This window comes from Nyctibius grandis, chromosome 4, assembly GCF_013368605.1.
Source record: "Nyctibius grandis isolate bNycGra1 chromosome 4, bNycGra1.pri, whole genome shotgun sequence".
In the NCBI taxonomy this organism is placed as follows: Eukaryota; Metazoa; Chordata; class Aves; order Nyctibiiformes; family Nyctibiidae; genus Nyctibius; species Nyctibius grandis.
Window position 1 is genome coordinate 12,592,428 of NC_090661.1, and position 22,282 is coordinate 12,614,709.

At 40.4% G+C, this 22,282-nt stretch overlaps 1 protein-coding gene across 1 annotated transcript; it reads left to right on the forward strand.

Moving 5' to 3' along the window:
* Positions 1-6,259: 6,259 nt before the first annotated feature.
* TMEM9B (TMEM9 domain family member B) lies at positions 6,260-18,567 on the forward strand. The gene is made up of 5 exons (XM_068399119.1): positions 6,260-6,420; positions 8,725-8,816; positions 12,311-12,419; positions 13,401-13,535; positions 17,401-18,567. The coding sequence occupies exons 1-5, from the start codon at positions 6,337-6,339 to the stop codon at positions 17,554-17,556; spliced, it is 576 nt and encodes a 191-aa protein (XP_068255220.1). The 5' UTR covers positions 6,260-6,336; the 3' UTR covers positions 17,557-18,567.
* Positions 18,568-22,282: the final 3,715 nt, after the last annotated feature.

Here is a 22,282-nt window from a genome sequence, read left to right on the forward strand (position 1 = left end):
AACATCACTATTTCAAATAGACCTTTTTTTCCTTGTAAAACGCTTTTTCTTAATTGAAGGAAGAGGCATTGTCTGGGGTTGAAAGTGGCAGCCTGGGCATGGCTGTTGGATGTGATGAGGCAGTCAGGGGGAAGCTCGTAGGGAGCTGCTTTGCAGGGTGTTGTCATGGGAACAGAGCAAGTAGGGCATCCGCCGTGCCATGTCTTCTGCATAAACTGGCAGTGCGATGTCATAAAATCAATGCTGTTCAGCAGCACTAGGAGAGCCAGCTATTAGGTTGTCTCTAGCAGAGGTTTAATCTGACTGAACCTCCCTTTGTGTGGAAGTGGTGTCACTCCTTGCTATCTGAATGGAGCACGACTTTACGTCAACCAAGTGAGGATCTAGGTGCAGAGTGAAAGGACTGACAATAAAAATATCTGGTGGAACCGCAATTTCTTCTAAGAACTCTCTGAAATAAGGTCATGTTAGAAAGCAGTTACTGAGGGCCTTGTTTACTTAGACAACTTCACTTGGTTTTCACTGTTTGTGCACATTTTAAGAGCCGATGAATTTGGCGTCTGTAATGATTAATGGCAGAAGACAAAGGGTTGAGCCTGGTGTGTACGTCACCATGGCTAAGAATACAAAATACTGCCATAGTGTCAATATTTGTGGTCATCTGAAGTATCCGATTCCCTTTGCACAATGCTGTCCTTGAATGCAACTTACCTCCTCTGTGCAGGTCTACATAAGTGGAATTATTAGAATTTTCTTTATGATTATAAGAAATACTTTGCGTGATACTGTGGTTGCTAGGGATAAGCAATGGTTAAGAATGGTTTCCTGGATAAAGAAGAATACAGAGATTCCTACTCTTGCAGTTATAAGGGATGATGTATCTGGAAAAAAAGAATATTGTTAATGTTACACTGCAGAGACTAGTGAAAGTAGAATCAAATGCAATAGGTAAGCCAAGATCTGTGAAAGGTTGAAAATGCTAACTGAAAAAAGTTTAAAAGAGCAAACCTCAGTTCATTGCCTCTAATCTTTCATTTTATCTTCCCCAGGTCTGCTGACAAAGTAAAGAGCTCCTAATTAAAGCAGGTATCTGCAGAGTAACCACATTGCTGCCGCTGACCTAGGCCAGCAAGATGCTGAGTGTATGCTCCTCATTTCCTATCAACACCGAAGTGTGAATGAGGGGCCCGCATCCACCCAGGGCTCACTTGATGTGTGCTTTGGAGAAGTGACAAAAATAGCAGGCAAGGGAAGAAAATGGAGCTAAGTCATGGAAAGGTTCCCAGTTTACTTGTTGAGGTTATTGATGAAAGCCCCTCTGCTTAGCAACAAGTTTGAGAAAACTAATGATAAACTTTACTGCAAAAAGGCCTGTAGTTTTATCATAATTGCATTCTTGCTTTGCCTTTAACATATCTCTCACTGGCTGTGGTGTTTCCATGCAGGTTGCAGCAAAGATTGGAATGAAATGTCTGGCACTGGGTAGAGCATGTTCTGGATTCATAGTGACTTTACTTTTAGTGCTTATCCCTTTGAATACAAAACAGGGAGCATGGATTTATTAGGGGGAAGAAACTGTGGGTCCTTTTCGGGCATAGCTGCCTCCATGCAAACATGCCTCTGGTAAAAGCTCTCCTTGGGAGAAGAGGAGGGAGCACAAGACAAAGTGTGTGGATCAGAGCTGGCCTTATCTCTCCCATGGACAATGCATACAGCGTGCCCGAGGTCCTACTGGGTCAGGCCTGGTGGAGGCTGTTAATAAATTCTGGATTAAATAAACAAATGCAGAAGCTGTTCTTCATGTTGCAAGGGATGAAGTCAGAGTTGTGGACTTAAAAATTGTGGTTAGCCAGCTGAAGCCCCCTTCTCATCTACAAGCTGCTACTCCTACTATTTATTTGCAGCTCGTCTCCTTTGGTGAAGGAAGGGACATGCACCAGGAATTGCATTGATAAGAGCATGACGTATGTCACTAATTGAAACCATACGCAGAACACTGCATGCTCCCCACGCACGCGATATGGGGAGCCAGCTGGTACTAGCAAAACGTTCTGGCGTGCGAGAGTACCAACTGACCTTGCATTAACAGAGAGGGACCTTGAACTCTTACAGCCCACAGAAAAGTCGAGTGGATTCACTGAGACAGAAAGATAAAGTAGATGCAGAGCTCTTCTAGCACTTCCCTCCATTTGCTTCATATCATAAACATCAATACAAATATAGAAATACAGAGGTAAACAGTTTATCTAACTTGTCCTTTCCGTATGCATGTATTTCTGTTGTGAAAGGCTTTACATAACTTCTAACAGCAGATTGCAAAATAATGCCTCGGTTATGGAAGGAAGCCACCAGCTATTACATTGCATTGCTGTAATGTAATGGGTCTCTGAGATGAACTATATTTGGAAAGCTTGCTTTTATTGTAAACCTGGTACCCCATCCACCCCCTTGCATTGATTTCTCTTTGTATTCCCCAGGGACCAAAGACCACAAGGCCAGAATACCAGCTAGACCTGAACAGAGCCACTGGGGTTTTGGTCCGAAACAGAAACTCATGAGACAAAATTGTGCTGTTTATTTTACAGGATGCAGTACCAGTGACAGAACGTATTCAAACGGATGCTGATGACTGACCTGCTGAAAGGTGAATTTCTCATTAGCCTAGAGCAATTGACATTGTAATTAATTGCTTCCCACACTTCTTTGCTGAATAAAGGCTGCTGTACTAACAAGTGCTGCCATCATTTTAATTTTTTAACTGAACATAGGGAATAGACAAAAGAGAGTCTGTATTTACTTTGTTTTTCTTTCTGTGCAAATGTCACATTGCTTTCATGTTGGCAATGACTGCAGAAGTGCTGATTCAATTACTTATTTACATAATCCCTTCAGATTTTTCTTTTATATCATTGTTGATAATGAAAAGATTTTCTCAGCTGAGAAAAAGGAAGGGAAGCAGGCAAGTTCTGAATGTGAACAGGCTGAACTGACATAAAAAGATGGTAATTTGCATTAGTAAGAAATAATCATAATGCAGATGATTAAAATGATCGTAAATACTGTCTACCCTGTCTGCCCTGAGGAACATCCACCTCATGACAGTGAATGCCTGCTCAGCTGCAGAGTGCAAAGCAACCCTACACAAATTGTTTGACACAGCACAGTAGAGTCCAATGTTATTAACACTTAGTGCATAAAGTTATTTTACAGGGAAAAGGTTTTAAAATACTCTTATTCGCATGCGAATCGGTGCAGCACAGTAAGGAAGAGCAGAGACACGTCTTAGTGCACTGTTGGCTACAGGGATGATGCAACTTTGGCAAGGCTCCTGCGACAGGAAAGGAAAAGCAGAAGCCTGCTCTGCACGTACAGCACCTGGAAATATAAAGCTCTTTATAAGCTATTTTTATAAGATGACAGAGCAGAAAGGAGAGGGTGCCCCCCCCAACACCTAGCGATGCACTGCCTGTGCTGCATCCTTCATTGCAGTTTTGCCTTTTGCTCCCGAAAGCCCTGCTCAGGCTGTGCCCCAATGGCCATGGGGGGTTTGCTGCACCCCACAGCTCACCCCCTCTGTGGGATGGGACCAGGATTTTGCCCTCTGCAGAGACTCAGAAGCAGAGCCTTCGAATCATCAAAGAGACTGCCAGCAGCTCTCGAGGGGGACTAGATGTGTGTCTTGATGATGGAGATATATGACAGAAGCTACAAAATAGTAAAAATCTCGCTTGTAATTCAACACAGTGCACTGACAGCAAAGCACAAGGTTTAGCTTAGAGAGGCCAGTGCATAGTTGCAACTCTCAAAATAACTCTTGTTATTAAAGTACACTCTATGTTATTTTAAAAAAGCAAATTAGATGTGAGGGCTGAGCTCCATTAACTTGTAAGAGAGTTGGTCCAGTAAGGACTTAGTTAGCAGTGCAGGGAGCAGCCTGCATGCCACTAAAGCTCAGACTCCACAGATAAACCTTTGAGACCTCTCTTGAAGATGAAACCCATCTTCAGCCCTTCTGGGAGATTAGATAGCTGAAGCACAGTTATGGTCAGGGCAATCATTTAATCATCTTTTTTCTTCAAATCTTCTTTCCTTCACATTTTAAATTTTTTTTTTTTTAAACTGTAGTTTAACAGTATTGCTTCTGATACTGGTGTGCTGCCAAATAACTTTTAAAAAAAAGCCTGAAAAAATCTAAATGTTAAGATAAAAACTTCCAGTACTCTTAATAATTCATCCAGCAGTTTTGCTTGCTGAATCATTGCTTACTGTTTTCTAGGGGAAAGTAATAGAAGAAGTAATCTTTACCTCTTGCAGCACCAAGAACCTGTGGTTCACAAGCTCTTGTTTCTTTTTTTTGTCTCCCTGGATTTGAGGAAGCTCCAAGGCTGGAACCAAAGGTGGTTCCAGCCATCTAAAAAAAAAGTGCATTTATTACCTGTGTATTAGAACTCTTTGAATGTGTTAGAAAATTCTGATAGTCTGAGTCTCTCGGACTATCAGAAATCCTTTCCTACACTGAGCTGTTCCAAATTCAGTGATGCCTCTAAAACGGCACGTTACTTACTTCAGCTCAAAACTCGGTCCGTGTTTTTCTAAAGATTCAGCATGTTTTTCAACTCAGCAGTCAATCTGCTCATTGCAGACTATGAGTGTGGGTGATGAGGAAAACACAGTCACCTTCACGCTTCAGAACACTTTCATTGCAGATACAGTCATTAAACAGACAAATTGTTTGTCTAAGGCTGAAAACTGATGTATGCTCATTATTATACTCCGCTGGCAATTTTCCCTGAACTTTAAATAAAGGTGTTTTGTGTTTCCATAGTAACTCAAGCTCCTTTACCGAGATGCCTGATGCTGTGTTAGTATTACACAACTCACTGTATTAAAACAAAATATAGTAGCATGATTGGTTGGACTCGATGATCTTAAAGGTCCTTTCCAACCAAAACAATTCTATGATTCTATTATTGAAAAGTATACTGTATCTAAAGGATTATTTTAGTTCCTGTGACATTATAACCACTTACTGGGGCCTGGGGAAGGAGAGAGGGAATAGAATCATAGAATCATAGCATGGTTTGGGTTGGAAGGGACCTTAAAGATCATCTAGTTCCAACACCCCTGCCACAGGCAGGGACACCTTTCCACTAGACCAGGTTGCCCAAAGCCTCATCCAATCTGGCCTTGAACACTGCCAGGGAGGGGGCATCCACAGCTTCTCTGGGCAACCTGTTCCAGTGTCTTACTACTCTCACAGTAAAGAATTTCTTCCTAATATCTAATCTAAATCTCCCCTCTTTCAGTTTAAAAATGTCCCCCCTTGTCCTGTCACTACATGCCCTTGTAAAAAGCCCCTCTCCCGCTTTCCTGTAGGCCCCCTTCAGGTACTGGAAGGCTGCTAGAAGGTCTCCCTGGAGCCTTCTCTTCTCCAGGCTGAACAGCCACAACTGTTTCAGCCTGTAGGCCTATAGGGCTTATAGGGCAGCTTTGACGGTGTACGGTGTTGCTACTTAGTTTAGGGCAGAAAATGGATATAAGAAAGACAGAAGGTGTACAAAAGAGGAGAGGGAATAAATGGGCTGAGCCACGCAGCCTGCTGTTGCTCTGTGAAGTGTCAGAGAAGATGAAATAGGTCTGAGCGGTTTCCTCGGCTGGACTCGAGCACTCGCTCGGCACCGTCTCCCATGCAAGGGGCAGGCCAGGTCCAGCCCTGGCAGCACCAGCTGGGTGTGGGGTCTCCTGCCCAAGCAGGGGTGCTCGGAAACCACTGGGTCTGCCAGGCCTCAGGGGATGGCGGTGGGAAAGGCAGCTTCCCACCAGCGCGGATGGCCCTCGGAGAGACAGGAAGGCCGCTCTTGGGTGGTGGTGATTAACCACCACACTACAAACAGGGAACGTTGCTGGATTTTCGTGGCTTCTTCTCAGAGAAACCTCTGTCTCTGTAACTGCCTATAAAATGCATTAAGATTTATATAATTTGCCCATGTATGTTCAGTTATGGAAAAACTGGATTATCTGCAGCTCGAACATCTCATTTAGCGCGCTACCTATTTTCGCTTTTAATCCGTTTTAATACTTTTGTGTTGAAAACCCCAACACCCCTTCGCGGCCGCAGCGCAGGCCTGGGGGCCCGCCCCCGCATCCCGCCCCGGGCCGGCCGGCTCGCACCGACACGCCCCCTCACCCCGGAACCCTCTGGCGGCGCCGCCGTTCCCCCGGGGGCCGCCGTGGCGGCCGGACGCCGCCTCACGTGAGGCTGGCGGAAGGCGGAAGTGATGGCGGCGGGCGCCGGGGGGCCGTCGGTGCGGCGGCGATAAGCGGTCGGGGCTGGACATGGCGGGCTGCTGCGGGGGCTGGGCGCGCCTCTGCTCGCTGCTGGCGCTGGCCGTTCTGTCGGGGCTGGGCGCCGAGGCCAAGGTGAGCGGGACGGGACGGGACGGGGCGGGGGTGGAACGGATCATGGTGGTACTTCCCGCCCCCTTTCCCGGTACCGGGGCCTTCCCCTCCTCCGGTCGCTCGGTCGTTCCGCCGCCTCGGCCTGCTTGAGGTGGAGGCCAGAGCCGGTGGTTTCGGCCGGGTACTGCCCCGCTGCCGCCTTGCGGGCTCCCGGAACGGGCGGCGGCGCCGGGTGCGCGGCCTGTCCCGTGGGGCAGCCGAGAGGAACAGGTCCCCTCTGCCTGGCGTCGTTGGTGCCTGCGCCAGCGCCCCCGTTTCTGCTCCGACCTTGAGTTTATAGCACTTTATGTGGGTTTGACGTGGTGCCCGGGGGCGCCGTGGCGCAGAACTACAAGTGGCAGTGAGGTATTTGCTGCAAAGGCCTTGCTGGAGATGAAGGTGCCCAGGTAACGAGTGATAGGGCAGCATTGCCACAGTTAAAATAGTGATGATGAGTGTGGTGGTGACTTGTTCTTCTCCAGCCTGCTCTTTCAAAGGTATTTGGCAATATGACTGAGGTCAGGCAGATCAGAAGAGCACCCAGACTGTCCTGGATGATGCCATTGTTGTAGCGAGGCTGGTGTTAGTCTCTTTTCCCAGGTAACAAGTGATAGGACAAGAGGAAATGGCCTCAAGTTGTGCCAGGGGAGGTTTAGACTGGATATCAGGAAAAATTTCTTCATGGAAGGGTTATCAAGCATTGGAACAGGCTGCCCAGGGAAGTGGTGGAGTTGCCATCATTGGAGGGGCTTAAAAGACAAGTAGATGTGGTGCTTAGGGACATGGTTTAGTGGTGGACTTGGCAGTGCTGAGTTAACGGTTGGACTTGATGATCTTAAAGGTCCTTTCCAACCAAAACGATTCTACGATTCTTGTGGCTGCCTGGGCTGGGGTCAGAGTCAACCCTGCGTCTCGCCTCATCTTCAGCGCGGTGCTCCGCTTCCTGAGCGAGCTCTTCTCGCTGGGCCTGCGGTGGCTCTGCCAGCTCCTGCGGCCTTACCTGGATCAAGTGTCCGCAGGCACTCTGCTGTTGGCCCTTCTGGGTTAATATTTGGGACTATAATCTTAGCGTCTCTGTGACTAACAGAAAACATCGTGTCTCCTAGTAGTAAAAGTCTTTTCTGTTGTCAAAGTACCTGCATGTCTGAATTTTCTCCTTTTTAATGATAATCAGCTATTTGACTCTCTATGGCAAGACCAGAAGTGACTTGTTATGTAGTGCGGTGAAGGTTTTCCAACTGACCTATACCCACTTGGTGTTACTCTGACCTGATTGTTCAGTGTAGAAGTTTATTACCAATACTTAAGACATTCTTTTGTAATGTCATTAGAAATTGCCTTGAACTTTAGATAAGCCATGTTTATCCTCTGTCTCTTATTTGCTGAGATACATTACTCTGGCTTGGGTTTGAGAATGCTTTCATCTATAACCCCTTGCTGTCCATCTCTGCTCTCTCCATAGAGTTTTCTGTTCTTGTGCAATTTGGGAAAGGAAGGAATTATCCTAGTTTAATATACTACACAAAGTGATCTTTTTCTGAAATTTGTTTTTTTTCCCAGTAGCGACTTAAATGTTAATTTTGGGTGCTACTTCTTTCTCACTGACCATAACAGTTAATTCTCCTCACTTCTTTCTGCAGTGCCTGTTGTTGCTTATGCAAATATTAATTTGTTTCTCTAAAACTTGCTTTTACGAGTTTCCATAATTTTTCACATTTACTTTGCCTGCGTTTGGAATTCCAGTTTTGTACTTTTTTTCTCTACCTCACAATACCCTGCTGCTGTTTAAGGCAAGAGGACCATAGGTTGTACTAGTCCCTCTAGTAGTTTTCCTTAGAGTTGTTTCTCTTGTGGCCAGGGAGGACAGAATTATCCACAGAGGTTTCTTTGCCAGCCTCCATTTAGGGTTAATATTCTTTCATTTGTTTTAAGCTCATCACTGTGTCTGTTATACAGCTGTCCTCAGGAGCTGAATAGTTGAGTATACCAACATCAGTAACTTCTGAATGTGTGTTTTTTCTTAAAGAGTGAAATTAAACTCCAGATTTTTCCCATGAAGAATGCGTTTGCTATCTAAAATAAAAGCGTTACTTGACAAATTGCCCTGCTTGCTTAGTGATTTTGAAGGGTTGTTCTTAAACTTGAAGAAAACCCTGAGTAAGACTATTCAAAGATAGTTGCAGGTAGTTTGTGTTAGATATTTCATGTATTATGTGAAGAGTGCTTTCTGTATCCTGTTATGGTTACTGATGATAATTTGTTCTAAGCATGTTGTTTACTTTACAGAATTCTGAGGATGTCCGGTGTAAATGCATCTGCCCTCCTTACAAAGACCATTCGGGCAATATTTACAACAAAAATGTTTCACAGAAAGACTGGTGAGTGTGTGTTGTGTAAAAAAAATTATGAGTCTTACTGGTTAAAGGCTTGTTCCATGGTGATTATATGTGAGTCTCCTATGGTGGTGCCAGGAGAAATTATATCTCTTGCATAACTTAGTGGAACTTTTCTTTTAAAAGTGTGCCAGAATTCAGCTCTAGCAAGAGACAAGGCTTGAAATCCATAGTTTTTGCCCTGTCTTCTGTTTTAGTTTGCTTGCTTGCATGTTTAGTTATTTATTTAGACTTGGAAATAGTAGAAGGGAAGAGGATGTTGTAATTTTAATTCAGTGATTTGAAATGGCATAAGGGCAAGGGAGCACAGCCATGGAACTAGGACTCGGCAGTATTGTCTCCTCTTTCTCCACTCTTGAAACCTATCCTGTCATTTAAAGACTATTATAGTTTCTGCAGATTTCTCAGAATTGCAGCCAGAGAGCACAGTGATATGACACGGCCTGAGCCATCTAAACAACACGTTTTTTTCAGAGAGCAAGAGAGAGATCTTACATCTCTGTGCCCCAGCAATGTGCTCTACTGTGTTTAGGCCAGCTGTGGCATTTATCAGACTCTTCTCCAAGCTGTGGACTGATGTGCATGGCCAGGGATGAAGGGTTGGGGAAGAAAGGGAGATGACAGTGATTTGTTACATTGGCATTAGTCCCTTGTGTAATTTCACCTTGAGTATCATTGTGTGAATCATACAAATAAAACACCATGTTTTAGGGCCACAAAAATAATTATAGGAATAAAATTAGTGATACAGATATGTGTAGAGCTGTGCCTTGACTTATTAAATTACTTACAGGAGAACTGTGAGGAACAACACTGTAAATTTCAGTCTGAACTAATAAACATAAAATGTACTCTCCAATCGAAATTACTATTTTTGTTCCACATGATTAACTTAACAACATTAGTCCTGCTATGACAAATTAAATTGCAGTGGTGAAACATACTGGGAGAATTCCAGCTGCAGCAGACATTTCAGAGTAGCAGTGTTACTGGTTTTATCGTTCATTACCGCTCTGCAAATGAAAATGGATTTTTTTCAGTGGGTACTGCTTAGTTCGTGCCTTACTAGCAGAAAAGACCCTGTTTCCCTTTAAATCAATATTGGTTATGATTGAAGGCAAAATTATCTTTGAAGGCTTGACTAATTTTATGGTGACAGATACTGATGCACACAGAATCTCAAAAATCTTTTTTCCTGTCTTAAATTTTGTTTTGTTGAGATCATTTCTTAAGTGACCATCTGGGAACATTTTATGGCTTTGACCTTCTGTTTGAAATGTCTTCTTGCCACTTCTAAAAGGCTTGATTGCTAGCTTATGTGCAATAAAATCGACAAATTTAGTGCCATACTTTGGCTTTTGCGTCAGTGCAAGTGACTTGTTATTGAATAGAACTGGCTGACGTGCACCATACTTTAGGTATTTAGATCAGTCACTCGTGAGACAAGAGCCAGATCGATTTTTAGTGTCTTTATGAATTATGTACAGTGTAATGACCACTTACTGCTGGCTTGTCCGGACATAAAATGAAAATTTAATTTTTAATGTTGAACAGGTAATGTGCATCATGATATGCTTATTTAGGTGTGTCAGTTCTTTCACTTGGAGTGGTCTGTTCTTCTGGCTTCAGCCTGGCAAACAGTGCATGATGTTAACATCGATATGGGCTGGGGTGCTTTGGCACCAATACAAGCATTCACCCTTCTGGGCTCAGGTTTGGAATTATTGCAGGCAATCCTGTCCTGATGGACAATGCTCTAGACAAGCATAGTGATGCCTAAGCCTAGGCACCTACAGGGTTAAATAACCAGTTTGGAAAGTGTTGGTGTTTGTATTTTGTTCTTTGAAAGTATTAGTGTACAGAGGTCCACTGCAGTGGTAGTCATGCACATGGAGGGGAGGGAGGACACCCTGTCTACGAGCTGAATGAACTGAAAATCTGTGCAGAAGCTGCCCTTCTGACTAGCCAAGCTTGCCTTGGAAGAAATGCTTCCTTGGTGCTGTTTCTGTAGGCACAAAGGAGAAGGCGGTAATGTAGAGGCAGTTGAGTGGGAAAATCATTTAGAAAAGGATTAGCCTTTTCTACATTTTCCTCTAAAATTGCCATGGAATTGCAGTCCAAGGAAACACATCATCAAAATTCTAAGATTCTGATAGATTTTACACTTCCTAGCAACTTGAAACACTGAACTGGAGAAAAAAATAATGCTGATATTAATATTTGATATATTCACAGTAACAGACTCATTACTGTACTTAAGCTACGTACAAGCTTTCTACTATGCTTGTGCAGCATATTGATGCAAGCTTTCAATCATATGAACAGAAATTGCCTAGATTATAACTTGCTTGTATTTTTGATTTTTGTAGCTTGAATGCTGAACTAATCCACAGAGGAGAATGTAATTCTACTTTGAAATAAATGAGAAAAATAAGCCTTCCACTTCCCTCCAGAGGGTGTGACTTGACACTCAATAGTTTGTTATGAAGAAGAAATTCAAAGAAAACAGAAGAGATGAGTTGGTGTCTGGCCATGTGTTTGCAGCGTTGTAATCTAGCACAGTAGAGTGTTGAATCCTAGGCTGTTGCTGTCACTTCAGGTGTTTTATTACCTGCTTCTGCCTGTGCTGACATCGAGTTAACCAGGATAAAGGTGAAACAGGATTTTTGTTCTGTCAGTGGTCTGCAGGGACCCTGGAATGTGAACTCTGAACAACCAACCTGAGTCAGCAAAAAGACCAAAATTACATAAGTTATTGGTGGAAGCAGTTGTCTCATGGCACCTGAATTTTAGTGCTGTGGTGCAGAGTGCCCATAAGATTGTCAGCCATGCTTTTTAGCATGAGACTGACTTATATGTTGTAATCTTTTAAGACAAATTAAGCTTTCGCATCCGGCTCCGGTGCTTAAAACTGAATGCTATTTAATCACTGTCTTGTTGCTTAGAGAAACAACCCATCTGACTTCTTTTTTTTATTTAATGCCTCTAACTTGTGATGGCAAGAAAAAAAGAACTTCTGTTCATGAAGACCAAAGAGAGGTTAATCTCCCTTCAGACAGTGGAAGGATTGAGTAAGGCACTTCTGAGTATGATAAAGAAAGAAGTGTGTAGCTGGAATTTGCTTTCATCCGTGATGTCAGTGTCAAATGATGCATTCGTGCTGGGATTCAGATCCTTGGACTTGTTATGCTAACAGCTTTAATACTGTCACTGAAAAATGAAAACATTGTATTGAGTTAGAAAGGTCTTAAAACTTGTTTAGCAGCTTGTCAATCACTGAATTTCTTGTTTAAGTAAAATAATTGTGGAATTGTGATTTATTTTATCTATTTTTTTTAAATCTTGGATACCTATAATTTAGAACAGCTGAACTTAAGCAAAGGTGGCTTTTCAGCTCATGCAGCTGGGGACTGCATGCAGTGGAATAGGTAAGCTAAAACCAGCTCAAAACTGACTGAGCAGTTTCTGTCTGTCTTTAGTGATTGTCTTCATGTGGTTGAACCTATGCCTGTCCCTGGACCTGATGTAGAAGCATACTGCTTACGTTGTGAATGCAAATATGAAGAGAGAAGCTCTGTCACAATTAAGGTAAACAATGTAATTCTGTTGGCATATATTAAATACGTCAACTGATTAGTAAATATGTCTGTTGTCTTTTAGAGAAACATTCTTTCTAAAGGCAATTTTTTTCTAAGGCAGCATAAGATTTAACTGTTTTTCATGATAGTTGCTCACAATTTATCGTGAGTAGTAACAACAGCATCAAGCTATAGCTGAAGGAGTGGGCTTGAGATCCTTTATTGAAGATCTCCGCTTTTGAGATTAAGCTTTGCACGTTGCTGAAATTCTGAGTGTTCTAGGGCATTTTGTCAAGCTTTGGACTCTGTGTTTTAGTTATTATTTTAGAGGGCTTTTCATTATTCAGCTGTCTTTACTTGCTTACCATAAATTTTCTTTGTATGTTGGCAAGCTCAAAAGAGCAAAGTTGTCCATGTTTGCTCTAACAGATGATTTCTGTATTCTTCACATTCTTATCCTATTGGAGCCATTGAGCCCTAGACTGGGGTGAATAGATTGTGCAGTGCATCTTTTCTTCTTTTATAACACAGACTCCTTTTTTTCGTCTTTTACAAGTTTGGTATTTCTTTTTGCCTTACCATTTTTCTTAGTGACTATTTGAATGCAGATCAATGCTATACAGTGGAGACCATGCAGGAACTCCCAAATTTGTCACCCCAGTTTAATGGCCAAATTGAATAGTTATCTTGGTTGAGGTGAGATTTATAACACCAAGTTGTTTTAATAGGGATAGCATGAGATTTTTATCAAGGCCTCACTAAAAGAAACTGTTTCAAGCTAATATCTGTCTGCCCCAAACCCTTTTAATACCAGGTCATAGTTGGGTGTTTTTTCTCTGTTGATGGGTTTTAAGTCATCTGGTGACACTACCAAAGATCAACAGGCTCATCACAAACTCTGCATGTACTCTTCTTTTGGTCCTTGCTGCCTATTGAGAGATTGTGGGGGGAATGTCATAATTCTGGCATAAACTGTGCTTGCATTTTGTAGGTTACTATCATCATATACCTGTCTATTTTGGGCCTACTTCTTCTGTACATGGTGTACCTTACACTGGTGGAACCTATACTGAAAAGACGTCTCTTTGGACATTCACAGCTCATACAAAGTGATGAAGACATTGGGGTGAGTTCATCAGAGTGCTTGTATACTTGGGTTAACATAAAGATTGGGATGGTTAGTTGTTAAATGACTATTTGGGATGAGCAGGTTTTTTTTGCCAGGCAATGTAAATGCTTTTCCTGAAGGGAGAGGAAAAGAAAGCTGTGTGATGACTTCTGTGAAGCCACTCTTTCATTTTTCACTGGGCTAGAAAGTAGTAAGATGAGGACTGCTTCAGTTATACCACCTCTAAACACCAATTATTTTCTCAGAGAAGAAAGAGAGTAGGGTGGAGGTAAGCATATATAGGAGATACAGCTTCTTAGGTATTAATGATCCATACAGTCTTGCTAGTGATCACATTTACGCAAATTGCTTACTGCTTAGATTTCTCTCTACAAAAAGAAAGTAGAGGGGTTGCATTTTCTGTTGTTCCAGTTTGAATTTGTTGATGCTAAAAATTCAAGAAGAAATTATTATAGTAAAGTAAAATAGTGATTGATGCTGAAATAATTTCGTAGTATTACAGCTGAAAAACAGAATGTGACAGTATATTCCAACAGATCAGAATAGCCTTTTTTGGGAGGAAAAGGGGAGTAGTCCATTAGTGACTCTATTTCCTGTCATTACTGGCCTTCCCAATCTCCAACACAGAGTTTTTGACTTCTAATAAAAATGGAACAAAATTGTCTTCAGCCACCATTACAGGAAGAGAATGTAAGACCTTATGAAACCTTCTATTGGAAAGAGTGCGACACTTAAGTACCTGATCAGTGTGGATAAGCAATACTGGTTGGTGGGAATAGGTCATCTGCGTATTGAAGGGGGACTTGGAATTATATAAAACTATGGACTGTGGCTTTGCATCTGATCAATCTGTGTGCATCTGAACCTGATGAATCTGCATACCTCGGAGAAATATTGCCATAAAGTACTGTGAGGAAAGTTTTCTAAAATGGCAGCTGGGTTGATGGTGGAGTGTCAGTGTTGAACCACACAAACTGATAAAACAATTCTGAAGTCTCAGCATGAATGTACTTTCTACATTGAGCCCTCAAGCAGCAGTGTACTGATAAAGTACACTTCAGGTGTGGCGTAACCTTAGAAAGCATTTCTGAAACCAAACCTAGAGTATAAAAGGGGAAGATTGCCATCTGCTTAACCTAAGCCTTTCAGCAGACATGAGCACTTGAAGATGAAGTAAGTGGGAGCTAGTCAAAAAGACTTAGACCATCTATTAGTGTCTTACAATAAAATTAAGAATATTTTCATCATTCCTTCAAATAAATAGGAAGTTAATAGGAGCAGATAAATAGGTTTGTTCTTGGTGAAACAAAATTATAATGGCAATACGTTTTAAAATCTATTTAAAAGCTCTGTGGTTTTGACCACCTGTTGCTTCAGTGGCTTCATAGATCTGAAGGTGTCAAAACCTGTAAATGCTATGCTCTATTATACTGTGTATCTGTGGATTTTAATGTGAGTTGCACTCAGTTTCTCCAGGTTGTTTTTGTTTTTGGGGTGACAACTGTCATTGCTAGTAAACTGAGGAAAAGCACATTCCTTAGTTCTACCATTTTTTCAGCAACAGTGGCCACATCAGCCATCTTGACTTAAAAAGGTGTTTCTGTTCTGCAGGGGGGGATATTAAGTATTCAAAATCAAGCATTTTCCTAGATAATAGCTTTGATCAGGTGTGCCTTCTTTATTTACCTTGATTTCACAACAAAAATGTGTGATTGTTACCCAAGTTTGAGCCAACATTGTCTGGAGTGAAGGCTCTTTGGACAGAGGTATACTGTTGCTATTATGTCCCGCTGGTTCTGCACTTCCTTGTGTATTACATGGAGACATATTCCAAATGTCTTTGTGTTGACATCTTAAGATTTTCCCAGTCACTTCTAGGAGGATATTGGTTTGTTCTTTTTTTTTTTTTTGGAAAGGAGGGATTTGAATGACCATTTTTCTGTTTGCACTCTTGTAGCACATTGGGCAGATTCCTACTTGAATTAAATGAACTTATGCTGTATGCTGTACCTCAGACAAATTATTTTTATTTTATACCTTAGATAAATTATATTAACACCTCCAAATCTGAGTTAGAATCTTCTAATTTTGGTGGAAGAAGTGAAATAAGTCCTGTGGCAGAGCTCAGGTTAACTGCAGAATTAATTTACCTTAAATTCTGGATCCATCTTAACCAATTTCGTGTTTTGCTGTAACTGTTACTGTGACCTTTACCTGTGCTTGTGGAGTCACGAGTGCTTATATCTGCAGTAGTGCTTGGAACAAAAAGCACTTCAGGTCCTTGCTTAGTTCGTGTTGCTCCTTTCCTGTTTATCCTCCTTTTGTGACAGTGAATGTGAAATAATTTAAGGTCCCTTATGGCTTATCCCCATCCTTGCATTCCCTCTTGCAAGTTCTTGAGGTATTGATCCTTGTTGCACTTTGGAAATTCCATGTGCGTTGGTTTTTGTTGCTGAATTTCAAGCCGGTATGTTTGCTCTTTCTCGTTGCCCATTGATGGCAGTGGCAACTGATGAATGTAAGCCACTTCCACAGACCTCTTTCCTCTTAAACTCTTTTCCTCCCTTGTTGTCTACATAGAAATTGATGGTAGCTAACCTTTGAGCCAAGATTGTTGTTTATCAGAAAAGCCAGTACCATCTAACTCGTTTTGCGCTCCCCTTCCACCATCTATTTTATGGTAGAAATGTGTTGCTATTGTGATTTTGTTTCCTTGTGAATTAAGTGATTTGTCACCTGTTAACTTCGTATTCTAGGTATATCCAGCTGCATAAGTTTTTATGGTGAGATTATAGCTCTTTGGGTCAAGGTTTGTCTCTTGTTCTCAACTAGTATGTTTCTTAGCTCAGTGAGGCTCATGTGTGGCTTTGAGACTTGTAGGCATTACTTCAGTGGGTATCATTAATGATAACCTCTGCATTACTAAGAATTATCAGAGCTACTCTACACAGTCATGTCACAAAGTATCCATTAATGTAAATGTCTTCAAAAGTGTTCTGGGGGGAAAATAAAAAAAGGAATATGAAGTGTAGACATAAGAAAAAGACAGTTATTTAATACAGGGCATAATTATGTTATTTTTCATTATGCATTGTATATATGATGCTTTCTGACACGGCTTTAGCAACATGACTTTGTCCAAAACAGTTCGATAGCCAAATAAGTTCAGTTCCTACTCTTAGTGTGTATAACTTGGTTATATTTACTAGAAGAAAATAAAGCTTTGCAGGTACTGTTAGAAAACAGAGTAAATATTAAACAAGCACTCAGTTATTGTTGAGCTTTGTCACTTAAACAGCTGTATTGACACTTGGCTTTTAGACTGCTCAGTACAATAGGTTTAGTTTGGTAAACATCAGAGTGTGTTGGTTTTATATAGAAGCTGTGCGTGAACATCCTGAACTGCCTGATGGTAAATGGCCTTGAACTGGCAGAGAACTCACCCTTTAATTCGGTGTTAAAGTGAAGTGCCTTCATGGCAATAACAGGAGGCTCCCAGTGCCTGGGTCTGTTCTAGGCTTCCATCCCACCAGCTGCTAATGGATGCAAGACTGTCGTTCTGATCTTGCAGCTCATCTGATGTCTCTGGACAGCAGATAACTGTTTAACAGTACAGTGAAGTTTGGTCTGTTTGGGAAACCTGTGGAAGTTACTTTGAATGAGAAATTGAAGTACAGTGCTAACTATTCAAAAACTTGCTTGGACATTATTACTGACCAGCTCACTGAAATAGCTTGTTTACTCTAAAAAAAACACAAAACAAATAAAACCCCCACATCCTTTGGAATGTAACAATAAAGATGACTATTGTAATTGCTCAGTGGAATTGTTGAGCTCTAACTAATGATTTTTGCCATTCCAGGATCACCAGCCTTTTGCGAATGCTCATGATGTGCTGGCTCGTTCTCGGAGCCGTGCCAATGTATTGAACAAAGTGGAGTATGCCCAGCAGCGTTGGAAGTTACAGGTCCAAGAGCAACGCAAATCTGTCTTTGACCGTCATGTTGTGCTGAGTTAATTGTGTCTCAGTAAAATAACTCCGGGGAAGTAAAGTGGACTAATTGAAAGAATTGACTTATGTCTTCCTGATCCTGCCAATTCAGAAGGGTTTTCTTGAATGGTTTATTATTGATTTAAAAAAAAAAAAAAAAAAAAAGTATTTGAACTTTGAAGGAATGTACTGGAGTGGAAGCAATTTAAAAAGATTAATTAACCAAAAGCTAAAATCTTTACATTTTCAAATGGCTTTTACTAACAAAACTGGGAAGAAAACAAACCCTAAGATATCTTGGGCTGCCACTGTGGTACCTTATTTACAGTTGTGACTTTATGGTGGTTTTAAACTATATATTTCTCTCTACTATTTATGTGGTTAAGAAGTACCTGGGAACACAGTAATTACTTACAACTCACTAATCACTTCATGTAAAGACCTTTTGTAAATATGCTTGGATTTTCTGCTGACTAAAGCTAGGTACTGAAAGTTTAAATCTTGCAGTGTAGTTTTCATATCAGAATGAAATCCTGATTGTCTGTATTCATCATTTGATTTCTTGCACTCATACTTTGAAGATGCTTGTATGTCAAGTGATGTTTGCAGATTTAAGGCAAAACTTAAATGGACACTGACTCTTTGAGCTGCATACTTAAAGTACTGTGATGTAGATAAACTCAAATGCAGTGCATATCAAGGTGGTGTTGGCGTTCTGTTCTATTTTGCTTTAATAGTGTAATATATTGTATGTGTATGATATCTCTTAAAAAAATCTTCTCCCTTTCTTTTCATGTGTAAAGTCTCAGGAGTGAGTATATGATGAAATATTTATTATAAAAATCTTTCTGCATTTGTCTAGATTAATGGTATAAGGCACATACTTTCTCTAGCACCTGTCATCTTGGGAGTTAGGTGTATTTTTCTATCTGTGATTCTGTACTCTCTTAAGAGGTATACAGTTGCTAGATGACTAACTTTTGTATATCCCCTTTGGAATGTAACAATTAAAGATAAAACTGATTTTTGAAAAACGAATGTGCATTATCTGTATGTCATCATTTTTCTCCCTCATTACTCTACATGTAAATTCCATCTATAAAAGCACTTCTCTGAAAATGCTTCAGAGTAGAAATATGCACTTGTTCAGTGCTTAGATAAAGGAAAGAAAGGCTCACCAAATTGCTAATCAAAAAAAGTTTTTAATCCCTGACTCAAATTTAGCTATGCATATGTAGTTATGTTATTGTCTTATACAGTTTTCAGTTCCAGTGTGGAAGGAAATGGTACATGGAACAGTACTATATGTTTCCGGGTGCAGTTTTGGCTTGCTTAGTCCACAGCCTGGGGAACAGAGTAGCATGGGAAATAAACTGTACCTGTACACATAGCTCTACCACATCAGGGGTGAAAGCATAGTTGCCCCATAACAACATTTGCACTTGACTGCAACCCTTTTGCAGGTACAGAGCTTCATTGTCTTGTAAGTCCTGTAGTCTTCCAAAAGCTGAGTTAATCTGGAGGGAATTGGTGGAAACACAGGATTCTTCTTTGAATTTAATATTTAAATTTAAAAAAAAAAAGCACAAGGTGGAATGACAGGACAAAAAAAAAAAAAAAGACTTGGGTTCAGTTGCTGTGTTCAACATCCTACCCTGATGAGTCAATAACCTGTTATGACAGTGATGTACCTAGGATCCCCTAAAGAAAAATGATGTAACTTATTTGTTGAAGACATGCCTGTCTACTAGATGCTCTACCTCTTGGCTGCCTTTCTGATGAGGCCTGAAGCTGGCGTGGAAAGGAGAAGGCAGAATACAGCATCGTTGTGGCCCCACACAAGGGCAGCAGAAGCAGAATGCTTTCTCTGATGGCTGATAGTCCCAAGACGACAAGACTGAGTGTATGTAGCTCTCTTGGTAGTAAATCAATTGTTTCTAATCTTACAGTGTCTTCTGAAAGTTTTGAGCTAAACTGGTTTGGTTTTGGATTTTTTGTGTGGTTTTACTTTGATCAATAGAAGAGCCAAATAGTGAGATAGTCTAAAGTGTCAAGGTAATCCTGTAAAATGTAGTTTTGAAGTTAGGTGTCCTATTTACTGGCACTTGTGCAATTGGACAGCTATATACTGATATATGTAGCATCTATATTCCTATATATATATTTGATCATAGAGACTGATTGCTCCATACTGTGTTTCTAAGTTTAAGCAAAACTTTAAAATATTTGTCTTGCTACTGATTGCTCACTGTTTTCAAACAGACCCTTTATGTGGTGTTATGCTTCTTAATACTAAGGACATTTCCCAAAATTACACGTATAATGAAGATTAAATTTGAGGGTGTTAAGCTAACTAATGTGTGTCCTCACCTCTAATCTGGAGACAAATCCATCACAAATTTCTTCTGAATAAATGCTGGTTTTCTATGAAATCTAGTTTGCTTACGCATTGATGGTAAATATTTTAACTAAATTCTAGCTGATTGTTATATTTAGACATTAAAGGACGAAATGCCAGTAAATGAAAATACTACTTTAGTAAACGTAGCAGAATACCTACAGGAAGTAAAGTGCATTCTTGATTACTTTTTCAGGTAATCTGGTTGCGATCAATACAGGTTTAAAATTTCTAGCCCTTAACGCCAGGTTTTGTTGCCATCATAGCTGTGGTGTGGGTGGAAAAGCCAAACCAGAAATGAGCAGATCTAACTGTAAGCTACTTTGCATGTTGTCAATTGACTATAAATTGTAGCAGTTGTTGACTCAGTGGAACAAGCTACATAATTCAGGTAAGAGACTTGCCTATTGCTGTATCTAGCAACAGATCTTCACTGAATATCAATGTTTTTGTAAATCACTTCTACCAGCTATTCAGTAACAGTGCTTCCGTAGCTTTTTTTAATGAATCGTGTTTAATATGATCTCTTATTTAATAAGGGGTAAGAAAAATGGAACATTAACTTATTTTTTTAATATCATTCAGATATTTCCAGGTATTATTCATCAGTCTTAAAATAGCACATCTTGTTTCCCTGGATTTTACTTTCATCTGAAGATTGGTGAGTCTGTAGTCTAAAAGGAAAAATGATCCTAACACTTGCATTTTGCACTGCGTGTGGGTAGTAAGGCAGCAAACTGTTTTATGCAATGCTATTATGCAGCAGAAGTATCAGTAATAAGCAACAAATACTGCAAGTATCTCTTCTTGAGGGGTTGTGTTGATTTTGGTTTCTTGCTCTATAGTGATGTTTTGCTATAAAGTTTGGTTTTTTTTTTGCTATGTAACAGACTTTTTTCCTTAGACAAAGTTTTTAAGTTGTTAGTGGTAGGAAGTTTTTAGCTAATAACCCAACCTGTGTACATAGAAAAGGGAAAGATGACCGTCTGCTATTATCATTTTATAACGAGTGTGTATATTAACCTCTGATTTTCTGCATGTATGTTAACGTAAAATGGATGTGTGTTCATGCTTTCAGCCTACCTACAGAAGTACCTGTTTAAGATGCGTGTGACTTTCTCTCTTGTCTAACAGTGTGCTATAAATGAATTCTTAACTTACAAGATTTTTGTTGTGAGACCTATTTGCGTTAGAAAAAGAGACGACCCTGAATACAGAGGCATTTTGATAGAATGTGTTGTGAGTAGAAATTCTCTCCGTATTAAATGTGGCAGGTATGAAATTATTAGAAACCATTAAAATATACCCATAGCCTTGGGAAGGATTAAGAGGATCCCTTTTATGTTATGGAACCATGATCCAAACATTTAAAGCTTAGCTAGTTTTTTGTGAGTATGGAATCTAGGTGTTTCTAGTAACCTGGTTTAATGTTCAGGTGTGTTTTCCATTTTAGAGGTTGTAGTATAATCTAAGTGTTTTAGACGGCAACGTATAGATGTGGAAGTGGATGATGAGTAAGAGCATTTTTTGATAGATTCTGTGTAGGCAAGTATTGCTTGCAATAAGTGACGACAGTTCACAGTAATCTATAAAAATTAACTAGTTACTTAAAAGTTATTTTAAAGTAGCTATTAGGTAACAATCATTACAGTTTTGCTGCTGTTTAGCTGTTTGAATAATGATATTGGGAAGGCACTATAATGTAGCTTCCTGTAAAACACTGCAAGATTATCTTTCTAATAAATGTATGAGTGATTTGAGTAGTTATGCCAGCTGTAATGCTGCTCTGAACAGAGGGTATGGGGTTTTAGCAGGCCAGTCTGAGTTAATAGGTTTCTAGCAGTGGTCCAACCACTATGTGCAGTCCCTTCTTAGTAAAATAATTTATAATTGGAACAATATTATCAGGACATGCATTTTTTTTCCTTGAATAAATTGATTATTTCATAATCATCTATTAGAAGGATTGTATTTAGTATTTTATATCTGTGTTTAACATGCAGATTAATGCAGAAGAAGCAGGAGGACCCAAGGAGATGTCAGGTTTAGCAGAAATTAATCCTCTAAACTTTTTGTAAAACTTCTTATGTAGAATGGATTTAATGCTTGACAGACATAAAATTAAGACTGAGATCCATTCCCTGCACAAGTTTTCCATTTAATTAAGATAGTATAGTGAAGGAGACATCAATTGAAGAGAGAGAAAAAGTAATTTGTCTTTGAAGGCTTTTTGTTGGATAGGGAGTCTGTTATTGGAGTTGTAGATTTAATTTTTTTTCAGCGAGGACAAGGGGGTGAAGAGAATGCCTCAGATGTTGACCTGGTTTGTTTATTGTCCGTAGAGGTGTAAGCTTT